Genomic DNA, 25810 nt, shown 5'->3' with positions numbered 1-25810 from the left:
TGCGCAGATTCCTACAACTTCCTAATGTCCCAGAAATCTGGGTACATTTCACGAGGACAAAATTTTTTTTTTCTTTCATGTCCTTCTAACCCTTTGAGGAACTAGTGGCAGGAACCTGAGGAATTTCTGGAGTTCAGGGGTATCAGCAACCCCAGACCTTTTGTGACTCCGTGAACCCCAGTAGAGGACAAGGACTAAAGACAAGTTTCTCTGATCCCAGTAGATTAAACCAGCCAGAAATCATCCGTGGGGCCTTCAATGTCACAGGTAGTGAGATTGTTCGCTTTTGGTAGAGGCCTCTAGATTCCTTCCCGGGTTTTCCAACTTAAGAGGAGCTAGTGAAAGTCAGGGGCAAACAGGATGGGGTGAGGAGGGGGGCTCTGCCGGTGAGTCATTTGGTCCTGGCCATTGCTTTCAATTCTGGGATATTCCAGCATCTCTCTGGGCTGTTACTTAAGCATAAGGATTATCAACCATTTGCTTCCCTAGTTCTGCCGGCAGGGTCGCCAGGAGCACGATGCAGACCTGCCAGCGGCAGGGGGCCTTATCCATTCACCCATTCAACCACCCACCCACCCACCCACCCACCCACTCATTCACCCACCTACCCATCCACCCACCCTCCACCAAGCCCATCCTTCTGCTTAGCTCAGTTTGGCTCTCCAGGCCTGAGGCGGCGCGGGCGGGGCGCGTGGGCTTGCCAGCGCGGGGGAAAGGGCCTGTGCTCCCGAGGGGCTTGCGGGGTCGGGAGGCCGGGGACACCCCAGGGGTGTGGCGGCGGCTGAGCCGAGCCCGTCCGAGCCGGCACCTTCGGGCGTCCCTGTCCCACGTGACTGTCGCCTCCTCCCTCCTCCCAGTCGCGCGCGCACGGGCCAGGCGTCTCGACTCCCGCGCGCGCTCGACTGGTCCCAGTCCCCGGGAGGAGAAGCGGAGGAGGGAACGAGCGAGGCGGCCCGGGGGAGCGGGCGTGAGCGGCGGCTGCCGGGGCCGCCTGTTCACCAAGGCGAGGGTGGCGGTGGCCTGAGCAGCGCGAGTGTGATGAGGCTGCTCTGCCTAGCTGCTCCGCTCGCAGCCAGCTGACAGCGCCTGCTCTCAGCAAGCCCGGAGGGGAGCCGCGGGGCCGTGACCTTGGCCGAGGAGGTAACTGGAGGGAGCGGGAGGGGAGGAGGCGGTGCCACCTGGTGTCCCCGGGACCCCCGGTCGCGCACCCGATCCTCACCCTGCGACGGCGGGAGCCACGGTCCCCAATGAGCGGCGCGCCCGGCCGGGCTGGGGCGCTGCGCACGCCGCGGTCCACGGTGCTGAAACTGCTGCCCGGTGTGGCCAGTGCCTGGATGCGGGGCAAGGCTGCCTGCCATTTGCTGCCGCTGAGAGCAAGGGCCGAGCAGGATGAGCTGGGACCCAGATTTCTCTGCTCTTCTGGCCGATTGCTCGAGGCTTGTGCAGTTAGCTTGCTCTCTGAGGTGAGCCAGGTGATTGCCCAAGGCTTGACTTCCCACCAGCCTTGGGTTGCCTGGACCTAATTGGGATGCTTTCTTCCAAAGATTAGTCAGGATTAGGTCCAGACTTAGTGCACCGAGTGAGGTGGGGGTATAGAGGAGCCATGGGCTGGCAGTGAAAGCAGGTGAAAGCGGAAAAACCTATGCCCAGGCTGTGTGGGTAACCCAAGGAATGGAGAGGAAACGTACCGGAGAAGAACACTTGTGGGGAAGGGGCCTCTGACGCGCCTGCCATGGGAAACTAGCAGGCTACTAGGAGAAAGTGGGCTACTGTGGGTGTTGGCTTTCTGCCCTTCGGGGAGAACCGCATCAAGTGGAGCAGCAAGTATCCAGAGAGAACTGTGGGTATTAGGAAAGTGCCAACCATGGGGTTTTTAAGTGAGTACCTAATACTTTTAAAAAGAGAGAATTCACAAAATGAAGTCCGCAAAAACCTTAGCCAGCTGACTATTTCTAACTGGAAGGTTGTCTGTTGAAACTTCCTGGGGCTACTACAGATGTAAACTCCTTCCGTTTTTCTTTTTTAAAAAAGTCCATGTCTTGTGTTCTCCAGTCATCCCAGGAATGAAAGAATTCTCCCAGTGGTTTGGGTACTGTGAATATGAAGATGAGTGTGTGTGTGTGTGTGTGTGTGTGTGTGTGTGTGTGTGTGTGTGATGTCTGTAACCCTCCAGGTCTCCTACCAGGATCTCACTAGAGGCTTTCTAATCCTTTGCAGGGCAGACTGATCATCCTTGTGTCTGAGCTACCAAGTTCTGGGTGAAATGGCTCAGGGAAATAATTATGGACAGACTAGCAACGGGGTGGCAGACGAATCACCCAACATGCTGGTGTATAGAAAGGTAAGAATTCTTCACTCCCCTAGGAGAAGGGAAACTTCAGCTTAATTTCTTTCTTTTCCTGCCCCCTCTTTTCCTTCCTTCCTTCCCTCCTTCCTTCCTCCCTTCCTTCCTCCCTTCCTTTTGTTTTTTTCTTCCTTCTTTCCCTTTTCTTCTTTCTTTTGCCTGGCTTAGTGTATTTATCACCTTTGTGGACTTCCAGAGCATCGATGGTTAAGGACCATACTAAAAGATGGTCAGATGCTCCTGAGAGACAGGAAGTACATGAGACCTAGCACATTCCTTGCTGATTGTTAGAGTCACCTGTCCTTGGCAACTCTACTGCTTGGCTGTTCAAGTGTACCGCAGTTTGGAAACCAAGTGATGGCTTTGCAGGTATATGGTGAGAACGACTATATCCATGGTGGATGTGTATGCTTTCACGAGTTTGCTCACAGCTAGATGACTCTGGTTTTTTTCGGTCTTAACCTAATTTTTTACTTTGTATTATTTCTGTGATTTTTAACTATAGCATCTATGTTGCAGTGTCATATGCCCATCTGCACAATCCAGATCCCCCTTCTGCAAATATATCTCACAGTTTTCTGTCATGCTTTCAGCAACAAACTTCTAGACATTGAGCTACACTCGGGTTCTGCCTGTGTTTCAGAATGGTTGCTTAGGAAACTTCAAGATGGTTATAATCAACAAGCTTACTAAAATTAAAGATGCAGTATTCTTTATGTAACTTCTGCATTGATTTTTTTTTCCCCCTTTTGTAGTTTTTACCGGTATCATTTTTCTTAAGCATATTACCTGGGGTGTGTCTTGCTTCAGATTTTATTAGTTGACACTGACAATGGCAAGTGGGAATTATATTCTGAGGTCAAGAATGTTATTAAGGGTTTTGATTAGTAGGAGTCTACTGGATCCAGCATGAATGTAGATCTATGAGATATGAGCTGATTTTTGAATACACAGGAAAGGCTATGTGCTTGCCTTAATTGATGCAGAATCCCAACTTTACTTGTGTGGCCCAGAGACATTAGAAAGTAGACAGGAGCCAGGCAGTGGTGGCACACACCTTTAATCCCAGCACTTGGGAGGCAGAGGCAGGTGGATTTCTGAGTTCAGAGGCCAGCCTGGTCTACAGAGTGAGTTGAGTTCCAGGACAGCCAAGGATACACAGAGAAACCCTGTCTTGAAAAATAAACCAAAAAAAAAAAATAGCCAGGAATGGGCTGGAGCAATATTGATATCGCTCTAAACAGATGCATGATGTCAGGACATAATACCAACTGCTTAATCCTATAGTTTGTGAATAAGTGCTATTCTGTACACTTATAAATGGAGCCAGATGTGTCTGAGATGCCGCAGGATGAATGGGAAGAAAAGGAACTAGTTGACTATTTCCATCATTTTATTCAAATAGATGAATTAAGATTATCATGCACTTGAACCTAAGTCATTGCTATTCCATCGGACACTGAATGAAGTAACTGTGTTTTCATATTTTACATACAGAGCTGGTCTAGGAGACAAAAATATTCTGGTGGTATTTAGGTACTTTAAAGTAACTTATAATATTTAATTTTATTTGGTGTGACTTTGAATGTTGTAAAATACAAGATGTGAGAATTAAAAAAATTTATCCTAGGAGTTTATGCAGTACGGAGGGCTGCACTCTCAGAGGGGAAATTATGGTAGCAAGCTACGTTCATTAGATCACACAGCTGTATTCTCTTCCTGTTTGCCGATACACCATTGATGGATGGCTTGGATATCATTATTTGATTACTTGCTGTACTGACTCAGATTGCTAAGTTTGAATTTACTTCATAAATTGTATAGACTCAAATGCTGTTAGTTTTAAATGTAAACCTATAGGTTTCATGGAGATTTTATGGAATCTAACTTTTTGTCCCATGAGACATGGTCTCACTATGTAGCCCTGGATAGGCTTTAACTTGCCACCATTCTCTTGGCTTTTCCTCTCAATAGCATCTCTCTTCCTTCCTTCCTTCCTTCCTTCCTTCCTTCCTTCCTTCCTTCCTTCCTTCTTTCCTTTTTTCTTTCTTTTCTCTTTGTTTATTTCTTTAACATTATATCTGGTTGAGCTTAAGACTGCTTTTGACTTGATTAGCTTTTTTTAAAATTATTTTTTCAGTATAGAATAGAGTTTATTTAGAGCATGGGGAGAGGATTTAAGAGGGTAGTAGAGGCAGAGAGAGGCAGAAAGAGAGAAGTAGAGGGGAAGAGGAGTAGAGGCCAGACACGAGCACATGAAAGAGGGGGAAAGGGAATGGAGGAGTAGGGGGTGAAGAGGTGATGGGACAGAGAGGGAGCAAGGATGGAAGAGCAAGAGTTGATTAGCTTTTTGTTCAGGGGAAAAATTGCCTGGTAACACATGACTGATAAAAAAAAAATCAAGCTTAGTAAGTCTTACACATAATGTGTAATAATAGGTTTAATGCTTATCTATAGTGTCTGTTTTCTTGTATGTGTGTAAGTTTGTGGTGTTTGTGTGTGTGTGTGTGTGTGTCTGTGTGTGTGTGTGTGACATAAGTAATGATTCATAAATAAGGCCAGATGGGTCACAAGCACTTTAACCCATTATCATTCTTTAGCCATTGTATAAAAAGGTCTATATGTGTGTGTGTGCAGGCAACAGAACATCAGGACTCTTGCTTTTGTGGTGCCTTTGCAGCACAGCTGGCTTCCACTTGGTAACGTCTCTGTGGATGCAAGCATTTCATAGGAATCAACTGGAGAAGGGTATAAGGTGAATCTGTACTGGAAAACTTCAACAGCTTACCCTTCCGGAAGGAACAGGCTCTGTGCTACAATGCTAATGAATCAGGAAGTGGACCAAAGGTTTAGCAGAGACCTTCAGTCCCAACAGAGCATTGCTCAATAAAGGCCGAGAGAGGAGAGAGAGAAATTGCTGTTTTATTGACTGGTGCCAATTTTCCACTTCTGCTTCACTGTTGAAGTGCAGTTCTTGAAAGGGTGATCTGAAACAACCTGATTGATGACATTTCTCCCTCATCTCCCGCCTGCTCTGTTCACCACAGTGCTCTCTGCTCAGACCCTCTTGGCTCTGAAGATGTAGATATAGGTATTGTTTCCACTTTGTCTTGATGGGCTATTGATGACTCTAAGAAGCAGGCTGGAGAGAGAGGTGGAACTGGAAACGGTTACCATTGTGGCATAGGCAGAATGCTGCTCTGTGAGAATGTCTTCTGTTTGTTTACTGTGTCTTCCCACTGTGATTACAGATTATAGCAGTTCTGACAATGAAAAAGTACAAGTTGTCTTTTTTTTTTCATGGAAAAGCCTGTGTATGTAAGCGCGCGCGCGCGTGTGTGTGTGTGTGTGTGTGTGTTTGTGTGTGTGTGTGTGTGTGATCAACATATCAACACCGAAGGTTAACTATGGGTTTTTTCTCAGGAGCCTTCCATTTTGTTTTTTGACCTAGAACTTGAAAATTAGGCCAGACTGGCTAGCCAGTGAGCCTCAGGGATCCACCAGCCTCTGTCTTACCAACTTTGGGATTGTGACTGTGGGTCAATATCGTCTGGCTTTTTATGTGAATGCTGAAGCTTGAACTCAGGGTCCTTATGCTTGAGGGGTAAGCACTTTACCCACTGAGCTGTCTCTTCAGGCCCCTCATAGTGGTTTTACAGAAGACAGTCTTCTGTATGTTAAACTATGCCCACCAGACTGAGTAAATGTTGCCATAGTAAAAGCTTTTGGGCATGACAATATTACCTAGTGGCCAGGGATACTTAAAAGTCAGTCTGGGTTGTCTGCAAGTAGCTTTTAGCTTAATAGGAAGGGTCTCTAGAGTTTATTTGGTATTTGAGATCCACTTTTAAAATCATTATGAATGCAATATTTGTCTTATCAATTCCTTGCTTTATAATGTTACCTTTTTTTTTTTAACAAGCAGAAGATTAAATTAGAGTGATATGTTGTCTGATATATTTTAGGACATCTTTCAAAGTTGTAAAAAAAATGATGAAGGTTGAACCCTTTTATTCCCAGGACTTTCTATGCTCCCCCCCCAGATGGGCAGTAACTAGACTGGAGTTGTAAGTAATCCATTTCCATGAGACTGGCCTGGATCCAACTCACCTTGGAGCCGGACTGGTTTCCTGACACATTTGTAGAGGTGGCCTGTCAGAAGTTCAGTTCAGTTCTGGGCTGGTGATTTGAAAACATGGTTCTCTGTTTGGGTGTTCTCTGGGAGAAACATCTACTGTGACCATCAGTGTTTGCAAAAGATGGTCCAGCTAGAACTTGGAGTGCAGGGCGATGTTGTCCAAACATGGTGTCTGGCCATTGCCCTGCTCCCTAGACAGCATACATCACTCCTTTCCTGCCGCTGACATTCCTGCATTGGAAAAACAAAGTTTCTGGAGCACCTTGGGGCCAGTATTTCAAGTTGGCTGTAATACTGGTGCCTCACTAGCAAGAATGCTCAAAATATCCAATAATTTCTGATATTATTGCAGCAGCCGTTTATACTTTAGCTGTCAGAAAGGAAAATGAAAGTCTTTCCCTCTCTCACTGTCACATTGAAAGCAGCACACTTTTGGAAATAGCAAACCTATCAAATTCACTGCGCCGCTCTCCTTTGCCCTCTCCCATGCCTGACTCCTCTTTGCTCTCCTCTCGTCCCCTCTCTTCGTCTTCTCTCTAGAACAGTTTGTCTTCTACTTGTGTCTTTTACTCTTCTATGCAAAACAGGACTTTTAAAGGTCAAAGGATGAAGCTCACTAAATACTGTTTATTTTAGTTATGAAAGAGGAAACAACTCACTCTGAGTCCTTGCTAACTCACTGTATCTGTTGGAGATGAGAACAGGCCCCTACCTTGATTGAGTGCCTATTGTATACAGGCGCTCAGACAATGTGGTTGTGGCAGCAGATCAGTCTTTAAGGGGAAGAATCGTCCAGTCTTTACAAACATGATGTGACAGCTCGTTCTTCTTACCTGAAGGCTTAGTGACAACCAGCCTACCCTTTAGAAGGTTGTCTCTGCTGGCTAGATTCACCTCAGTGTCTTTGGAAGCTTTTTCAGATGTCCTTCGGTCCTGGGAGAGTCGACACTCCTTTGAGACAAGGATGGGCTCCCTTTGTTCTGGGGTTACTGGACCACAGGTAGGGGGCCAGGCTCTTAGTCTTGAGCTGCTGCTACAGTCTGCTTTAACTCATCGAATTTGCCTTCACAAGGTGGTCAGCCTCATCACCTTAGAGGGTGTTGCTGTTTCTAACTCAACCTCCATTGTAAAAAAAAATAATAATAATCTTTGCTGGCTTTTAACTTTAGCTCTCTTGATCTGTCTGGGTTTAGGACATGCCAGCAGAGTGGGGGAGGGGGCGGGGTATGCATGGGTGGCCACAAGACAAAGGTATGTTAGAAAAGGAAGGAGGGCACAAATAAATCCATTGCTCCTGGACCTTTCAGTCTCCAGGCTTTGAATGTAAGGATTCAGATGGGAGTCAAGCAAGAATTTTTCATCACATTTCTGGCACATTCTGCAAAGGGGCATCTTTTCTAATTGAAGTCATCCTTGGGAAGTGCCTTTCTGGACCAGGCGACGTTGTTGACTGTAAAGACAACCAGACCTCCCTGTCCCTCTTCAGTGACATGAATAGTGACAGGAGCCATGAAACAGGGCAGGATCCTCTTTGACATGTCTTCTGGAGGAGATGGGAAGCATTTTATCGGTGATGCTTTAATGATGAATTCTGGCTAATAATTAACAAGCTCAGAGGAAGAAAGGCTTCCTGGTTGAGCTCTTTGCTTGCCTGGGCTGTCTGTGGGGTTGACACGAGGATCTGTGCCTTGAATTTTACCTCCTTCATTTTCCATCTCCAGTGTCTCTGACTCTAATTGATCAGAGGGAAAAAAATGCAGATCCACCAAGAGGAGCCATCCAGGGATTTTATTGCCTTCTAATAGCCTTGCGGTTTCCCCAAGTGATGGGAAGCTGCATATTTTTAGGTGGTGTGGGTGACAGAGTATGATCACTGCAGAGAATACGGAAATATCTCACATCTAGACAGTTTAGTGACCTAATAAATGTTCTGTCTCCTTGAAAACAGACCTGCAGCAAACAAGCAAAGGGGTGCTCCTCGCTTTGTAGCAGCTACAAGGCATTTGAATGTCAGGGCCACAAAGACTTCTATCCCACACAACCGTCAATCTAATTATAAAATAATTGTGAATGACAAAGTGGGTGCTCAGCTCCTGAGGGGAGGAGAAGGCCTGGTTTCTTTATGCCATTTGCTCAAGGCAATATGAGAAGTTTACTTGCTTTCATTTTAATTCCTTTTGTATTGTGTCTAGTTTTGTTAGCAACAATCTGAGAACACCAGAAGTCTGATAGACAGTCACGGACTTGACTCTGGTACCACCAGAAATTGCCCACCTGATCTAGGCTACAAAATACCTTGTCCAAGAAGCCTGCTTAGAAGTGCCAACTGTTAGCTTGTATCTTAGTGTTTTCTTTTGCTGTTAAGAGATACCATGACCATGGTAACCCTTATAAAGGAAAATATTTAATTAAGGGATAGCTTACAGTTCAGGGGTTTAGTCTATTAATGGCATGGCAGGTAGCATGGTGGAGCACAGGCAGTCATGGACTGCAGAAAGGTGCCTAATCACCACTCAACAGGAAGTAGATGCTGTGTTTGCTTTGACCAGCCATTTGGCTCTTGGGTCCTCAGCAGTAATCAGATGAAGAGTTAGTTTTATATTTTCAACCAGTAGATTCATTCTTATCTGACTCTATGTGGAAAGTCTGGGCTGATTAAGACCCAGGACGTGATGTTGCATGGCAGTGCAGACCTTTCCATCAGGATGAGAAGACTCGCGCCATAGTCATACTGTCCAGTCTTGGGGCCACTTGCCACAGCAGGTAACTGAGTCCTCTGAAACTTGGTCAGCATCACTGGAGGCTGAATGGATGCTAAATCATGTTTGTTTTAAATTAATTCTGATTTACCCGTTCATGTGGCTAGTTATGTGATTATTAGATTAGACAGCATGAAGACACAGAATGAAGGGCTCTAGAAAATTTGTGTCACATGCCAAGAAAAGAAATAAGGTTGCAGGGCGGTGGTGGTGCACGTCTATAATCCCAGCACTTGGGAGGCAGAGGCAGGTGAATTTCTGAGCTCGAGGCTAGCCTGGTCTACAGAGTGAGTTCCAGGACAGGAGAGCTATACAGAGAAACCCTGTCTCACAAAAACAAAAACAAAAAACAAACAAACAAAAAAACCCAAAAAACAAACAAAAGAAAAAGAAATAAGTATTTCATTTAGTATGCACAAGGACAACAAGTATCTTTAAAGGAAATCCATGTTCCTGACAAGTCTGTCCCCGTGGCCAGGGGACTCTTAGAAGATCATTTAGTGTTCCATTTTCAGTTATTGCTAGGAGGTTCTAAAGAATGTGTGTCCACATGACCTTGGCTAGTTACATAGAGCTCTCCTTGCTGTCCACTCTGGTTCAGCAGGAAGTCTTTGTCTAGTAGAGAGGAGGTATGTAGATAATTGTGTGTGTGTGTGTGTGTGTGTGTGTGTGTGTGTATGTATATGCATGTACACTATATGTATGCATATGTGCAGTGTGGGAGGTAGAACCCAAGGGCCCTGAACTATGCTGGAGCACTGCCTTTGAGTAATATCCCTGCCATCATTAAGAATGCCACTACTAATATTTCTCATTTTAACTTTTCTGAAACGTTTATTTCCTTAGGAAATCAATATCATCTGTCAATTGTCATAAACATTCCTTACATTTAGTCTTTTCATTTTGTTTGGTTTTGTTTTTGTTTTTGCTAGTTCGTGATTACTTACCGCTTGTCAGGTCATTTACTTGCATTATTTGATGTCCTAAAAATAGAGAAATATTTTGATTATTAGTGCCTTCTTGAGGGTGTAGGTGTTGCCGTCTACCTGGGCTGTCCTTAAGGGCTACACTCTATTCTATTCTACACACACTTATCCTGTTCTTCTCCATACCCACCCATGTAGACTCCGAGTGCCCGAGATCACTCAGGAATTAGTGGCAGTTCTGGTGAGCTCTCTGAGGACGGAGACACCCATTTTTCTATGCTGTGTCCCAGCATCTTGAACAAAGGCACAGACTAGGTGTCTCTGAATATTGCACATAGATGAGTATGAATAAGTACATAGGATGCAAATCAGTCCTAAGCAAGTCCGGAGCCCCTTTACTGAGTTGTCTAGATAAATTAGCAAAGGGCAATTACATCAGAGTCACATTCTTCAGCACAAATTCAGTCGGGCTCCCTTAGCATGGACTATGTGTGTGATGAGATGTTTGAACAATGCAATTGATTTCTAGTGTACCAGTGACTTATGGTACAGCTGCAAAACATAGATCTCAGTCTAGTTACAGTAGGCTGGTCAATGGCAAAAAACCACAAGCCCTCAGCTAGAAGAAAACTTGCTTAGTTTTGGTCATCTGGTGTCTAAATAAATATATATCCACCTCTGTCTCCTGTCTGCAATTCTGGGTGCCTAGTAGAGTAGCCAAATCTAACAGCTCCAGACAGTAGGGGCTTAGGCCCTAAGTGATTCTCAACCTTCCTGTTGTGATCCTATGATGCAGTTCCTTAGATTGTAGTGACTCATAACCACAAGATTATTTTGTTCGTATTTTGTAACTGTAATCTTGCAACTTTTATGTATCATTGTGTAAATATCTGATTTGCAGGATATCTGATGTGTGACTCCCCAAAGGGGTTGCAACCCACAGGCTGAGAATGGCTGGTTTAGAAAAATGAACTGAATTGAATTAAGGGAAAACCCCAGCACTTCAGTGCGATGTATGAGGCACAAATGTACAACTTCTTTCTTACAAGGCTTTGCTTTTCAGGGCTCTCTCTAATCCTGAGAGCTCAGGAGAAAGGAGTGTCTTTAAATTAGCAACATGACAGGGGAGGCCAGTACTCTCACACCGAGAGAATTAACTTCAGTGTTTGCAGACTGCTGGAGCTCAAATAGACTCGCTGTGGATGAAATTGCTTTCATCCTGGACGGAGTTTACTCATCTGTAAAGTGGAGATAAGAGTAATCGGTATTGTTGGGATTACATGGATGTACAGGTTACAAGCTGAGCATGGGGGCTCATGCCTGTAATCCCAGGACTCCGGGAGCTAAGGGAGGAACATGGCTGCAAGCGTGAGGCTGCCATGAGCTCTGCGGTTAAGTTCCAGGTCAGCATGGGTTGTAGAATAAGACCCTATCTACAAACAGACATGTACATACATGCTAAGCTTGGGTGAGTGGGAATCCTTCAGTATATGTAACTATTAAATTTATACTACATAAGAAGTGCCTGGATTTTACTTATAAATGGAAATGATGGCATTTAAAGAGAATTAAAAAAAAAGATTTCTCTTATACATATATTAGGATTTGCTGGTGTACAAGCTTAATATCCTCAGAACCTCAAGAACAGCAGTTCTCACCCTTCCTGGTGTCGTGACCCTTTAATGCACTTCCTCATGTTGCGGCGAACCCCAAACATAAAATTGTTTTCATTGATACTGCATAACTGTAATTTTGCTATTGTTATGGATCATAATATAAACATCTGAGATGCAGAATATTTGATTCTCAACCCCTGTGAAGGGTTTGTTTGATTCCCCAAGGGGTTGTGACCCTCAGGCTGAGAACTGCTGCCCTAGAGAGGTGGGAATGCAGAGGGAGTTACCATACTTGGCTTGGGCTGGCTTTAAAATTTCTCTCCCTCCCACCCTTTCTTCCTTCCTTCCTCCCTCCTTTCCTTCCTTCCTCCTTCCCTCCCTTCCTTCCTCCCTCCTTCCCTCCCTCTCTTCCTTTCTTCCTCCCTCCCTTTTTTCCTTACTTCTTCCCTCCCTCCCTCCTTTCTTGCTTCCCTTCCCCCTTCTTTCTTTGGTATACACATGTGCATATTTGCATGTATGTGTGTGTGCATGTGTGTGCCTATGCATGTACATGGATGCCCATGCATGCGGAGTTCAGGCAGTGATGTCTAGTACTGTCTCTGATCTCTCAATCTTCTATATGGAGGCAGCATCCTGGTACTTAAACCCAGGCCTCATCTATCTCTCTACACTAGCTATTATCTTAGTTTAGAGATTCCTTCTCTCTGCTTCCTAGATTGATGGGATTACAGTTGGGCCTCCATGCCTACCTGGCATTTGTGAGGATGCTGGGCACCTAGAATCTGCTCCTTATGTTTATGCTGGGCAACCTTACCCACCTCAGGCCCGTACTCTTAAGCCATAACTCCTCATTCTTGATCCTTTTGTCCCAAGCCAGCACTGTTGTACTTTGTGTCTCTATGATGTGATTTGTTTTAGGGATTAATACCTCAGAGCCAGTGGCAGTGTGCAGCATCTATTTCTGTCAAGGCTTGTTCACTTTGTGTGTCTTCAGAGATCATCCATACTGTCACACATGCCACATGTCTTCTTTGTTTTTAAGACTGACTCTTGCTTTATACTTGTGTTCAGCATTTCGTTGACAACTTCATCCCTCCAGGGGTTCTTGGGCTCTCTTTGTCTTTAGCTGTTGTAAACAAAGTTGGGTGCAACAAAGTTGGGTGCATCTCCAAAAGTCTCTGCTGTCAATTCTTTGGACAGGCACCTGGCAGTAGGAGCACTGGATGGCACAGAACCTGTCTTTTTTATCACTGTCCCCTCCCATAGGCAGCCTACAAAGGTTCTGGTTCCTCTGCATTCTCGCCCACACTTGTGTTCTGGCCTTTGCTAAGTATTCATTCAAACGGACATGGAGTGGTCGCTTGCTGGGGTTTTGCTGTGCATTTTCCTGACTATGGGCATCTTTTTCTATACTCATTAGCCACTTGTTTATTCCTGGAGAGTCTCAGAGCTTTATTTACAAAACAGACTAAATTGTCCTCGCTTGATCAGGGCTTGGCTCAGAGGATCATGGCTACTTAGGTTTTTGTCTAGCCAAGATTTTGTTTAACCAAGAGTAGATTGCTGAGCTAGACTTTTACTGGGTCATTACAAGCTTTGTAAATACATATTATATATATATATGAGTAATATATATATACATGTATATATATATATACATGTATATATAAATATATATACATGTATATATATATATATAAATTATGTATGCGCACCATGTGTATGCCTGGTGCTGTGAAGATCAGAGGAGGGCTCTGGATTTTCTGGAACTGGAGATATACATGGTTGTGAGCTGCCATGTGGTTGCAGGAAACTGAACCCAGAGTCTCTGTAAGAGCAGTCAGTGCTCTTAACTGCTGAGCCATTGTTCCAGCCCCTCTGTAATTTTTAAATCTGCTTTAAATTTACCTATTAGTTTAGCATCCCCTGAAGAAAGGTAGACTCTCGACTACAGGCTACTTTGTAACATTGCTAACAATTGAATCGAGAATTTATCTCTCCGGTGGTGGCATGCGATGTTAGCTAATATTTTCCTTATGTACTGAACTGTCCATTGTGCCACTGAACATTGGGGGACCGTGTGTTGGGTTTCTTGATGGGGTAGTGTTCTTCCTAGCTGCTGTGCTGATGGTCTGGCCTTCTATGGCTGCCTCTGAGGAGACAGTGATCTGTCTGTCGTTCATTGTTTCTAGCTGCCTCATGAAAGCAGCGGGAGAGTTAAGAAAGATTTCCTGTCTGCTATGGATGGTATGGATTTGCCAGCCACTAGTCCAGTTACTGAAAGTCTCTAATGCTTAGTTTTTGTATCTAAGAACTGAGATCATAACACACTCTGCCTTCAAGAGCTGCTGGGATAGTGAGCAAAGACTTAGCCTGGTGCCGGCATGGGATACAAGCCGTGCTTGCTGCAATGATCAGGGTGCCCACTGACTCTTATTCCTTGCTTTCTTTTATTCTCCCTCTCTTTTTCCACCCTCTCTGCCCCTTTTCTACATTCCTCTTCTTCTGGCTTCTCTATCATTATTCCATCTTATTATTCCAAACAAAACAAAACAAAACACCAAAAAACAATAACAAAAAAACAAAAGCAAAAATCCCCAAACAAACAAACAAACCAAAAAACAAAGACAAACCAAAAACCAAAAACCAAAGCCAACACCAAAGACAAACCAAAACCAAAACCAAAAACCAAACCCTAAATATAAAAGTTAATTTAGCTATCACATGGAACATTTCAGGCAGGTTGTGCAAGTATATGACAAATTATGTTTTAAAAGTATTTTCACACATATAATTGTTTATGAAGTCTCACATCAAAAAGCCTGGGTCTAGGTACAACCACTCCCTTGAATTAGGAGAAAATGACATAATGTGTAATCAAGGAAAAGTGAATTTATTTGTAGTTTTGGTTAAACCTGAAGAGAAAGGGATTCAGTCAGCAATGGTATAAGCTACAGAAAGGATGAAACAAAGTCAGGAAATATTCATGTGTAGATGTAGCTCTAGGACAGTTATTTTTGGAATAGAAGACCAAGTCTGTGGGGATGGACATTTGCAGTTTCAGCTTCACATTTCCTGTCGGGATCCCATTTCCTAAAGACCCTTTTATATGGTCTCATCTCATTATTGCATGAAAATCTGTGAGCTTGCTGTTAGCGATTTCTACTTCACAGATGACATCCATGGGATCTGAGTGACCTACCTGGGATCTGTTGAGAACTGAAGACCCGGAATTCCCAGTGGTTCGTGGACCCCCTTGGACCAAGTCACCTTTTTTTCTCTGAACCTCAGTAGGAGTCAGGTTACAAGTGTTTTCTTCATCATGATGCTGTAAGGATCAAATAGGACACCATAAAAGTCAGATCCAGGCGATTATTGCACATGCTGATGGGATGGCTCTAGTGAGAACATCCTATGGAGTTGAGTTTCAACGGAAAGGTCAAGCCGTAACACAGCTGCTACCCTCCAAGTGGTGGGTACACTCAGATCCCATTTTTCATACTCAACAGTACCAACACATAGGGCACCCCAGTTAAGACAGGCCATGCTTCCTCTATTTCTGTGAAGAGAGCTGTTTCCCCATAAAGGCTCTTGTTTTTGTTTGTTTGTTTGTTTGTTTGTATTTTGGCTCATGATGCTGTGAACTGAACGCAGGATCTATACCTATGACATGCTAGGCAAGTCCTCTGCCACTGAGCCACCGCTGTGCCCTCCCGTCTGCCTTCTGTAAGAAGCATCCCTTTTGCCTTCCATGCTTCCCTTCTTTCTTCCACCTTTCTGCCCCTCCCACACCTCCCCCTTCTTCACACAATCTCCATCAGCCTCACCCTCGATGTCTCAGAATTACTATCTAGTGCTCTATTTCTTTTTTTTTTTTTTTTACTTTTAATTTTTTTTCAGTTTCCTCTCAAAGTTTCAATCGTCTTTTCTTTATTACCTTCTTATTCTTTAGCTTTAGAGGTTTACTTAGAAAGCTCAGCGGCTGACCCCTTTGAGTGATGGTGGCCGCGATGGTTAATCAGTGAAAAACTGTAAATAGCACATGGAAACACAGCCATTCCTGTTCCCGGACCCATGAAATAGCAACTTCTTGGGAGCTTGAATGAACCTGTATTTCTCAATTCTTGAACCTGTATTTCTCAAAGAATTTTACAATACAGACTAGCCCGACTCTCAGAACTATTACAGGGAAGAGGGATTCATTTGAGTTCAATGGACAGAAACATTACTGTTTGTTCATTAGCCCACCCAGTGAAGGGAGATATCAAGCAAGTTTCTTCTTTAATTGTAAAAATTAATCAAAGGCACTTAAGCACTTTGCAACATATTCTTGAATGACTTTTTGTTTGTTTGTTTGTTTGTTTTTGTTTTTGTTTTTCGAGACAGGGTTTCTCTGTACAGCCCTAGCTGTCCTGGAACTCACTCTGTAGACCAGGCTGGTCTCGAACTCAGAAATCCGCCTGTCTCTGCCTCCCAAGTGCTGGGATTAAAGACATGTGCCACTGCTGCCCAGCTTGCAACATATTCTTGTACTAATTTGAAGCACATTGTATGAATTCTTACTGAAGGTCATCTGAGTTGGGGATTGGGATGGCATCCATCAAAAGCAGCCCTTCCATTGGGAGCAGCTTCTCACAGACAAAGCTTTATCTATGGTCTTGAAACTCCTTGATATTCTGGCCATGAAAGTTTATTTGAAACTAATTAATTTACTTGCTCCATATTGATTTGTTTTCCTCAAAGCTCATTGCCACTGTATATATAACATGGTTGTAAATCACTCTATCCCTGCTACTATTTCTTTCCCTCTTCTTCTGTAGTAATAACTCTCTCCATTTTCATCTAATCATGTGGCTGCCATGACAAATATTATATCTCCCAGGCTTCCAGGCAACTAGGCAGGGGCATAGTACATGTTCTGGTCAATGGGATAAGAGTAAATGAGATGCAATACTGAGAGGTGGCCACTTTAAAGAATGGGGACAGTGAGAGAGACTCACTATGGCTCCACAGGAAGACGGTCTCAAAAAGCCAAGGGAAACAAACCAAACCAACAAAGGAAGCTAGAAAGAAAAGAGAAGGTAAAAGGACATTACAAAAAAAAGGAGCCTTCCCCTGCTTTCTCTCCATCCTGTTTTTTCTCTGTTCCTCCTTCTTTTCTGTTCCTTCTTCCTTCCCTCTCTCTCCAGTCCCTGTCTACTATCTCTACCTCTCCTTTATTACTGCTGGGTGGAACTTAGTTATCTTATTCAGGAGGCAGAGTCTGGGAAAGAACTCAAAAAAGAATTAACCAGAGCCTCACTGATTCAAGTGACTTTATTGACTAGACCTGCCTGCGAACACTCTAGGAGAAAATGTATATCTACTTTAAGATAATGCATTTTGGTTTTCTGTCGCTGGCAGCTAAATGGAATTCAAATCAGTTCAAGAACTATGACTTTAAAAAAATACTGTAGCATGATAATAGGTCTCAAGTTTTATTTAATATATTAAATATATATAACTTTAAGAACAATCTGTTTGCTCTCTGGGGATAAATATAGTTTCACTTAAACAATTTATTTGAAAGATTCCATTTTAAATGAATTATGCATTTGATTCAGTTGAACTTAACTAATATTTATTAGATAATTATTATATGCAAGGCAATTTCCCAGAAGTGCCAGGGTATAAAGCAGCAGTAGTGATGAGGATGTGTTGTTGGTCAGAGCATTGTTCAGTCCCAAGGTAGGAGAGCTAACAGTTTCTCTTACTTCTTCTCCCTCTCTCTCTCACATACACATACTCACACTCTCTCACACACACATACAGACACTCACACATACACAAGCATATATATATATATATATATATATATATATGCACACACACAAACATACATGCCCACACATATAAACACATACACTAATACTCTCAAAAAAATCAATGGGGTAATAACTCAATTTCAATTTTTTCATTATTTTCCTACAAAAGTGATGTTATAGAAAGGTTATCATTGCCCATATCAAAAATAAATGCAAATAAAGATATTGCAACTGATTTTTGTCATTCATTGAGTATTTACTTGGTATGATGGAAAGTCTTTAAAAATATATATCTATTCTCTTTCCCTCTTTACTTTTTACATTTTGTTTTTCTGAGACAGGATCTCCCTAGGTAGCTGGGTCTGTTTTAGATTTTGATTCTCCAGCTTCTACTTCCCTAGTGCTTAAACCTTGGGGTGGAGGGTGGAGCACAAAACTCTCAAACATTTCATCAATATTATAATTAGGATGAGTAAGCTAGAGCGTGTGTGTGTGTGTGTGTGTGTGTGTGTGTGTGTGTGTGTGTGTGAGTGTGTGTACGACTGAGGATCTGTTAGCAACTGTCCAAATTGTACATTTTAAATCATGGAGATGAGGCAGCAAGATGGACTTTTACAAAGAAGAGTCAAATAATTCCAATCCTTAGCACCTCTCTCTCTAAAAATCATCAACGTAACGAAGAGAGTCATTCCTACAACAGCACAATACGTGTGCTCCTTTTAGAAGATCCCACATTCTGAAAATAAAATCACACACTAAAAATAACTGGCATTTTATGATAACTAGAAGTAGAATAGATTGCTCAAAACATTTACACCACTCAAAACTCTAAGCCCCAAACAGAACAGTAGTGATCTTATTAGCCAGCCCAACACAGCTATGCAAAACCGTGCCACCTTCCCTAGAAATGAGGTTAAACACAAAGCTATACCTTCACAAAGTAAAGGATAGCTTTTCATAGATGGAAAAGTTATAGAAACGTAACCAAAAGGGACATTCTCACCTGCTGCAGCTTAGGTAAATGCTCCCCCAAAGGTGCATGTGGTGCAGGTGTTAGCATTTTGTCTAAGCTCCACCCCACAGTTACCTGGCAACAGCCAGGTGTGCCTGACTCACTATAATAGGGGCTGCTTGCCCCCTCCTCTCTCTCTTGCCTTCTTGCTCTGGCTCTGTCCTCTCCGCCCTCCCCCCTCTCTCTCCACGTGCTCATGGCCAGCCTCTCTACTTCTCTTCTCTTCTCTTCTCTTCTCTTCTCTTCTCTTCTCTTCTCTTCTCTTCTCTTCTCTTCTCTTCTCTTCTCTTCTCTTCTCTCTTTCCCTCTCTCTCTCTGCCTTTCTCTGTCTCTACTACCCTCTCAACTCCCCTCCCCATGCTCTGAATACACTCTATTCTATACTATATAGTCATGTGGCTGGTCCGTCAGGGGAAAGGGAAGCCTCAGCATGGGCCCTCAGAGGCACCCCCTTTCCCTGCCACCTTACTGCACCCCCACCAAACATATTCCTTCTTTCCTTATCTTTTTATAAAACACAACAGCAGGTTTGCTTGCCAGTCTGTGCCAGCCTTGGAAGATGTTGGAATCTTTACGAAGTAGAACTCCTTGGGTTTAGCATGTATCCTGGGATGAAATATGTGGACCCCATTCTCCTTCCCTTTGTTTATAATGATGTCATTAGGTAAGCAGACTTCTCTGCCATGTGCTCTTACCACAGTTTCCTGTCTTGCTACAAGCTCTGAAACAGAGCACATAGTAGCTGGAGATTAAAACCTTCTGAAATTGTGATTGAAACCATGACCTTTCTTCTTTATAAGTTGTGTATGTCAGGTGTGCTGTCACAGTGACTGAAAGCTGACTCACACAGCCTTAGAATTTACAGATGGAGTGGCCATCCTTAGATTTAGCCGGAAATGATTCTGATGCCTTTCCTACCATCTGGACGTGTGTCTTGTACAGCAGTGTTCCTTCATCTATGCTTTCCTTTTGAGTAGAACAGGAACATCTTTCAGGCATATCAGCTGAAGGCCCACTGTAGCCTACTGTGACTTCACAATTCCTGTGTGGTTCACCTCACTTCTTCTCATTGCACAGACCCTACATCATCTCACATGGTCATCACATCATGATGTCTATGTGTGTGTGTGTGTGTGTGTGTGTGTGTGTTTGTGTGTGTGTGTGTGTGTGGTGGGGCTCGTGAGAATAGTGAGGTATTTTGAGAGTGATCTTATTTCATATAACTTTTATCATGTATATTGTTACAATTCCTGTTTTGTTAGGTATTAGTTACTTCTTACTAATGTTTAATTTATCACTTAATCATAAGCTCAAGTTTATTATCACTTAATCATAAGCTCAAAGCTTGATCATAGCTGTACTCATATAGGAAAAACAAAACTCCATACTAAGCTGGCCTAAGCACACCCTAGGGACTGAGGTGGTTTCGTTGTGGATAACTGGGCACATGCTCAATCAGTATTTTTCAAGTCTTTCCTGGTGCTGTTAGTGCCTTCCAGGATCTGGCTGTCTACCTGGGTGTGTGCTCAGAGACTGTACTTGGGCACACAAGATGTAAAGAATTGATAACTACTGTATAAAATTTCTGGGCTGGACGTTGTCATTCCTGGACTTACCAAATTGTCTGTGGGCTGATTTAGTCTCAGCAGTGTACTCTGTGTCATTTCTCCTTGTTGAGCTGGGCAGACATGCCTAGTTGTGGCAAGAGACAAAGCAAGTGAGTTTGTAATAGGATGATGGAAAGAGATACACAGGTGGAATAGAAAAAGGTCGACAAAGGCAGGTAATGGTTCAAGAATCCATGATATGGAAGGTTTTATTTTGCTTCATTTTTTAGTAATAGACCTCCCCCAAAAGACAACATTAATCCATCACACAATTAGGGGAAATGTTTAGAGAGTTGAGAGAGTATGCCCCATATTACATGGCCTCTGAATAGTGGTGTCAGAATTGCAACTCAAGTCTGTCTAACTCCATGTTCTGTTTCTGTACTCTTCCTCAGATCAGAGCCTGAATATTGAAGCTGTATGTTTGTAGCTAATTGGGTTATCACCTGTGTGTGACCCGGAGTGAGTCTGGAAACCCTCGGAGCCTCTTACTCCTCATGCATGGAGATCTTACTCCTCAGACGTGGAGATGTTTGGAATGTTCTCCCTCAGAGGGTTGTGAGTTACTCACAGAGGCTCTGTGCAAATGTTAAAATACTACACAGGCCACAGGCATTTCATTTCCCTCCCATAGGACTTCCAGCTCTTTATATTAGAAGTGACTGATGACTGTCCATGATGCTAAGATGGCAGGTTGAGACTTTTTATAACCCTAGGAGTTAAAAGGAGAAAAAGAGAGGTTGGGTTGTGGGAAAAGGAGGAAAGATGTTTGATTCTAAAGCCAAATGCATCTGGGTATTAAGAAACAGGAGGAGGAAGCAACGATTACAGCTGCAGACGGCGCAGAAATCCTCCCACAAAGCCGCACAGGTGGTACCCCATTCAATCTCACCTAAATATTTCTGTAAAAGCAGTACTTTTTGCCTGCACCCCTATGCTTTGGAGAGCATCATCCTAGCTTCCAATTCCACCCCCTTCTTCCAAACACAGATTTCTGTGGCAGAATATTTGAGGTGATTAGGAACATGCGGTAGGAGCAGGCATTGTAAGTACTTTCTGTAGGGTAGATGGGATTGTGTGTTAACACCAGGATACTCGGGATGACTTTGGGCTAAGTGCAATCTGATGCTTCCTCTGGGAAGTTGGACACATGATAGTTATTTCTACTGGATCAAGTTCTAAAGTAATCCGCTGTTTTCTCAAAACACTTCATCCTCTCAATTCCTGCTTAAGTTTGGCAACACCAAGACTGTCTGAGAAAGTGGTTTGGGATAAGAATCTTGCTAGCATCTAAAATACACTAAGAAAGAAGTTTCATGATCAAGGTAAAAGCATAGGAAAGAAAAAATAGCAATGTTTGACCCTAAACATGGCTTTAACATTTTTGGTTACCATATACATGTTGCACCAGACAGACAGACAGACAAATGCACTCATATACACAAACACACACATCAGTCATTACACAAGAGCTAGTTGAGTGTTTTTGGTATATACCTTTTCCCATCTCCGCAACTCCCAAGTCAATGATGTAGAAACATAGGAGGGAAATCCATCAGGGGAGCTGTCCAATGCCACAAACCATAGCCAAGCCCCCCAATCACTGCACCCCCACACTGCTTAATGAACACTGGAACATCTTTTGAGTTCTTTACAAACAAGGTCTCTTGGCAATCTATCTTTGTATGTTGGTTGATTGAACAGAAATTTAGTAAAGGTCTCAGACTAAAGAATGCGTGTATGAAGGAAGGGTTAGAATCGTGGCTATGGTTTTACAATGGATACAGCACATTTATTAACTAATATTTTATTAATAAGGCGTTCTGCAAGCCCAGACCGAATGACAGTGCTGCAGTTTGCTGTGAGCATGTTGAGATAATAGAAATCATACTCGCTCTAATCCCAGAAGCACTGGGCATCCACTTAACCCCTTGCAGTGAGAGAACGTGGAACTACTTTGAAGTCCCCACTTCTGGTTCTGCTCGTTATCACTAATGGGTTGACTTGGTGATCTAATTTAATTTTGTGTTTGTGCAAATCCATGTGCAAGATGATCTCCATGGAGTGACAAAATGTAAGGTGTGAATCTGAGTGTTAGGATATGTTTCTGCTACTGTCTGGGATTCTGTTCACCTCTGAAGATAAAGCCGCTTTTTAAAAATGGGGTCAGCTTTGGCTTCCTTTATGGTTTTGATTGCATTTGGTTTGTTTTTCTTTGTAGCATGGAGATCAGAGTAATCACTTTAACTGCCCCATGGATAGTTATTTGGATTGTTTAGACCCTTTAACCGGCAAATCCCAGTGTCCCCGACTACTCACTGCTAGTGGCTCCTAAAATGTCAGGGTCCAATCATGTCCATGGAAATGGATGTTCCCTGTGCTCTGCGGGTGTGCACACAAAATGTGCGTGCATGATGTCACTCACCATTTATTCTTTTGTTCGTCTGAGACAAGGTCTTGCTGTGTAGCTCTGGTTGGCCTGGAACTCACTGTGTAGACTAGGCTGACCTTGGACTCACAGAGATCAGCCTGTGTCTGCCTCCTGAAATTAAAGGCCTGTGGCACCACGCTTGGCTAATGAATTTGAAGTGTTCGTAGCTGGTGATAGGGTTTTCTATAAGACATTCCCTATTTTATTACAATTTCTTCTCTATAAAATGCAGGATGCTACAGCAGTCCAAGAAACTGAAAACTACATAGATGCTAAGAATGCTCCTCCCGACATTCCCACCTTACATGTGTGTGTGTGCGCGCGCATGCGTGTGTGTGTGTGTGTGTGTGTGTGTTTGTGTGTATGTGTATGTGTGTGTGTGTGTGTGTGTTTAGGCCAATCTCAGCTATTGTTCCTCAGCTCCCCACCATCTTGTGTTTTGAAACAGGCTCTCTCACTGGTCTGAAACTCGCCAAGTAGTTTAGGGTTGGCTGGCCAGCAAGCTACAATAATCCCTGAATCCATCTGTCTCTGCCTCCCCAGGGATGGCATTACCATTATATCACCATGCATCCTCCTCCTCCTTTCCTCCTCCCTCTCTCTTCCCCTTTCTTTTAACATGAGTTCTAGGGTCAAACTCAGCTCTTCATATTTTTAAGCCAAACCCTATCCTGACCAAGCTGTCTCCTCAACTCTTAAAAATATGACCTTTTATAACATAAAACATGGGATGAGGACTTTGTGAGTGGGCTGGGTTCTGCTGTTTAGGGTGGGGATGCAGTGCATTCTGTGCGCGCTTCTGCCATGCTGTCCTCAATGTAGACAGTGCCTTCTAAATGCAATCTCCATCTCACCGCAGAAGCAGCTCTTTCCAGCCCCCACCTCCTAAGAGGTGCAGGCTAGCCCAAAAGGTTTGGGGAAGGTAGTGTCATTGGGATTACAGGAGAATTGTACATGCTCCCATGATCTTTATGGCCAGCTTTAGTACTGGGACTCTGCACCTCCGTTTCTCAGTAGAAATGAGGAAGTGAAAATTGGAGTGTGAATCTCATGTTCTCCGCCCTTGTGGTCAGTACAAACCATGACTACTGCTGAAGGGAAAACAACTTTTTAACTTTAATTCTATTTATTTATTTGTTTGTTTGTTTGTTTGTTTTCTTGAGGCAGAGTCTTGCTGTGTAGCTCAGGATAGACACATGACACTTCTTCCCTTGACTTCTGAGCACTGGATTTACAGGTGTGTGCCACCCAGCCTGATGACTTAGTTTTTTAATTAACTACTATTTTGAAACCTTCAGTCCAGAAGGTAAGAACTCTGAAAAGCTTTAGTTTTGCCCATCTACAGCTTACCCTAGATCAACACTGGAACTTCAGTTTGCTCTTTCTTTTGTTTTATGTTGTTAGTGGGTGAGACACTTAGTTCATACATTGCACTAACCTGCCGATGGATGGTAGATTTCTAAGCAAATTCCTTTGTGATTATGACTTTTGGCTTTTGTAAGCGTCACAGAACTGAACTGTGTGTGCATGGCTCTGTTACGATTTAGATTCATGAGAAAGCCATCTAACGTCCACAGAAATGTAATAAAACAATGACCTACTGAGGGATGGTTTTCTGTTAAGAAGAAGAGAAAATGAGAGGGCTGTGGAGATGGCTCAGTGGCTAAGACGTGAAAACCTGTGTTTGGATCCACGAAACCCCTATAAAAGCTGGCTCTGGTGGTATCTGCCTGTAACCCAGTGCTGGGCAGCAGAGATCAGAGGTAGTGGTAGAGGTAGAGGCGGGGGTGTGGGCTTGCTGGTTAGACAGCCTATCTGAAATGTCAACTTCAGGTTCTATCTCAGTTGCTGTCTCAAGAAACAAGATGGAGAAAAAGTTGAGGAAGGTACTTGGACATCCACCTTTGGCTCCCATATGTGTAGACATAAAGATGGGAAATTAAGGTGAAAAAAAAAAAGAAAGAAATAGAATGTCCCAGATGAGACATTGGTTTTGCTATGGTGCAGCTCCATCTGTGAGTCATTTGCATAACCATATCTCACAGAGTGTGCTTTCAAATCAAGACAAGTAGCTTCACTGGCCTCCAGGGGATGAAAGCAGTCAGAAAGCAAACAGAGCTAATGGCAGTGTTGTCAGAGTTGATGGTTTTAGTGGTTCGGAGTTAGAGATTCATCCTAAGTTACAACTTACACTTTTTTCTCCATAAGCTTCGAAACATAACAGTACTTATTTCTTGTGTTAAAAAAAAAATTTTTTTTTGCCTTTGGTGATAATTCAGCCTTATTGTTCGTCATTTGAGGTAAACTCTTCCTCTCTCACAAGAAGCTGTGGAGACGAGGTGGGTAAGGACAGGGTGCTGATCCTCTGGCAAATCAGAGAGCATCCTTAGTGTTCCAAAGATGACATTACACCCCCCCCCCCAACCCGTTGCATTCATGCACATTTGAATGGAGAATCAAAAAGCCTTGTCTTACTGACTATCAGAACTAAAATCTCCAAGCAAGTCCAAGCTGCGGGCCCTGTCTGCTTCTGCATTGGCCCTAGACATACAGATACTAGACAGGAAATGCAGTTAGGCTTTCAGAACGAACTTCCTATCACAGATGCAATTTTTTTTTTTCTAACAGGGAAAAGTTTCATGGCTTTAGATATTTCATGACTTCTGAGGCTATGAATTGCCATGGGAGCCCTTAGGCTCCTCCGTCCACCAGGATCTTGTAGAATTGAATTTATCCCTCCATATCCCCAGGAGCAAGCAGTGATTGGCCACCTCACTGTGTGTTAGTGATGTCCATTAATATAAAATTTGTTTCCTGGCTCTGTTTCCCATGGTTCTGTTTACATTTCTGGGTTTACATAGATAGACTATGTGAATTATTGGATTTACATAGGCTACCTATGTGCTTTTCTTTTATACAAGAACACTCATCCATATTGACATGTCAGTCATGGCTCCCCCAAACTTTCAGCTTTCCAGGATAAATGCTTCTCATTTGTTTGACTGTTTACAGGTCTGTTGTCATCTCATTTGAGTTTTAAGATTTATTTTTACATTTATTTATTTACTTGGTGTGTATATTTGTGTGTATGTACGTGGGCACCCACGTGTCACAGAGACCATGCGCAGATAACAGCTTTTGGTGGTCAGTTTCCTTTTTTTTTTTTTTTTTTT

The 25810-nt window shown here is 43.3% G+C and overlaps 1 protein-coding gene and 2 long non-coding RNA genes across 8 annotated transcripts in view; 2 read left to right on the top strand and 1 right to left on the bottom strand.

Annotated features, from left to right (window-relative positions):
• Positions 1-852: 852 nt before the first annotated feature.
• Rgs7 (regulator of G protein signaling 7) overlaps positions 853-25810 on the top strand; it is a 396147-nt gene continuing 371189 nt past the window's right edge. The window contains exons 1-2 of one of the 3 annotated variants that reach the window (XM_031390406.1): positions 853-1140; positions 2218-2341. In XM_031390406.1, the coding sequence (XP_031246266.1) occupies positions 2264-2341 (78 nt within the window). In that variant the 5' untranslated portion in view covers positions 853-1140; positions 2218-2263. The remainder of the gene's footprint in view (positions 1141-2217; positions 2342-25810) is intronic. The other 2 variants (XM_031390398.1, XM_031390415.1) reach the window with 2 other exon arrangements.
• Positions 5249-19614, bottom strand: LOC116103893. Of its 4 annotated transcripts, none has more exons than XR_004123617.1 (5): positions 19518-19614; positions 14986-15111; positions 12712-12909; positions 10189-10224; positions 5249-5607 (listed from the first exon to the last, which is right to left on the bottom strand). It is a non-coding gene; the product is annotated as an uncharacterized LOC116103893 (long non-coding RNA). The 4 variants fall into 4 exon arrangements; XR_004123616.1 differs by lacking the exon at positions 19518-19614 and adding an exon at positions 18591-18631; XR_004123618.1 differs by lacking the exon at positions 19518-19614 and adding an exon at positions 18591-18631 and having other exon boundaries at positions 5249-5486.
• Positions 18897-25810, top strand: part of LOC116103901 — a 7667-nt gene continuing 753 nt past the window's right edge. The window contains exons 1-2 of the long non-coding RNA XR_004123621.1: positions 18897-19263; positions 23805-23874. This is a non-coding gene — a long non-coding RNA (uncharacterized LOC116103901). The remainder of the gene's footprint in view (positions 19264-23804; positions 23875-25810) is intronic.

This window comes from Mastomys coucha, unplaced genomic scaffold (genome assembly GCF_008632895.1).
Source record: "Mastomys coucha isolate ucsf_1 unplaced genomic scaffold, UCSF_Mcou_1 pScaffold1, whole genome shotgun sequence".
NCBI classification, from domain to species: Eukaryota; Metazoa; Chordata; class Mammalia; order Rodentia; family Muridae; genus Mastomys; species Mastomys coucha.
Note: the sequence above shows the minus strand (reverse complement) of the source record. Positions and strands in the feature narration are given on the sequence as shown.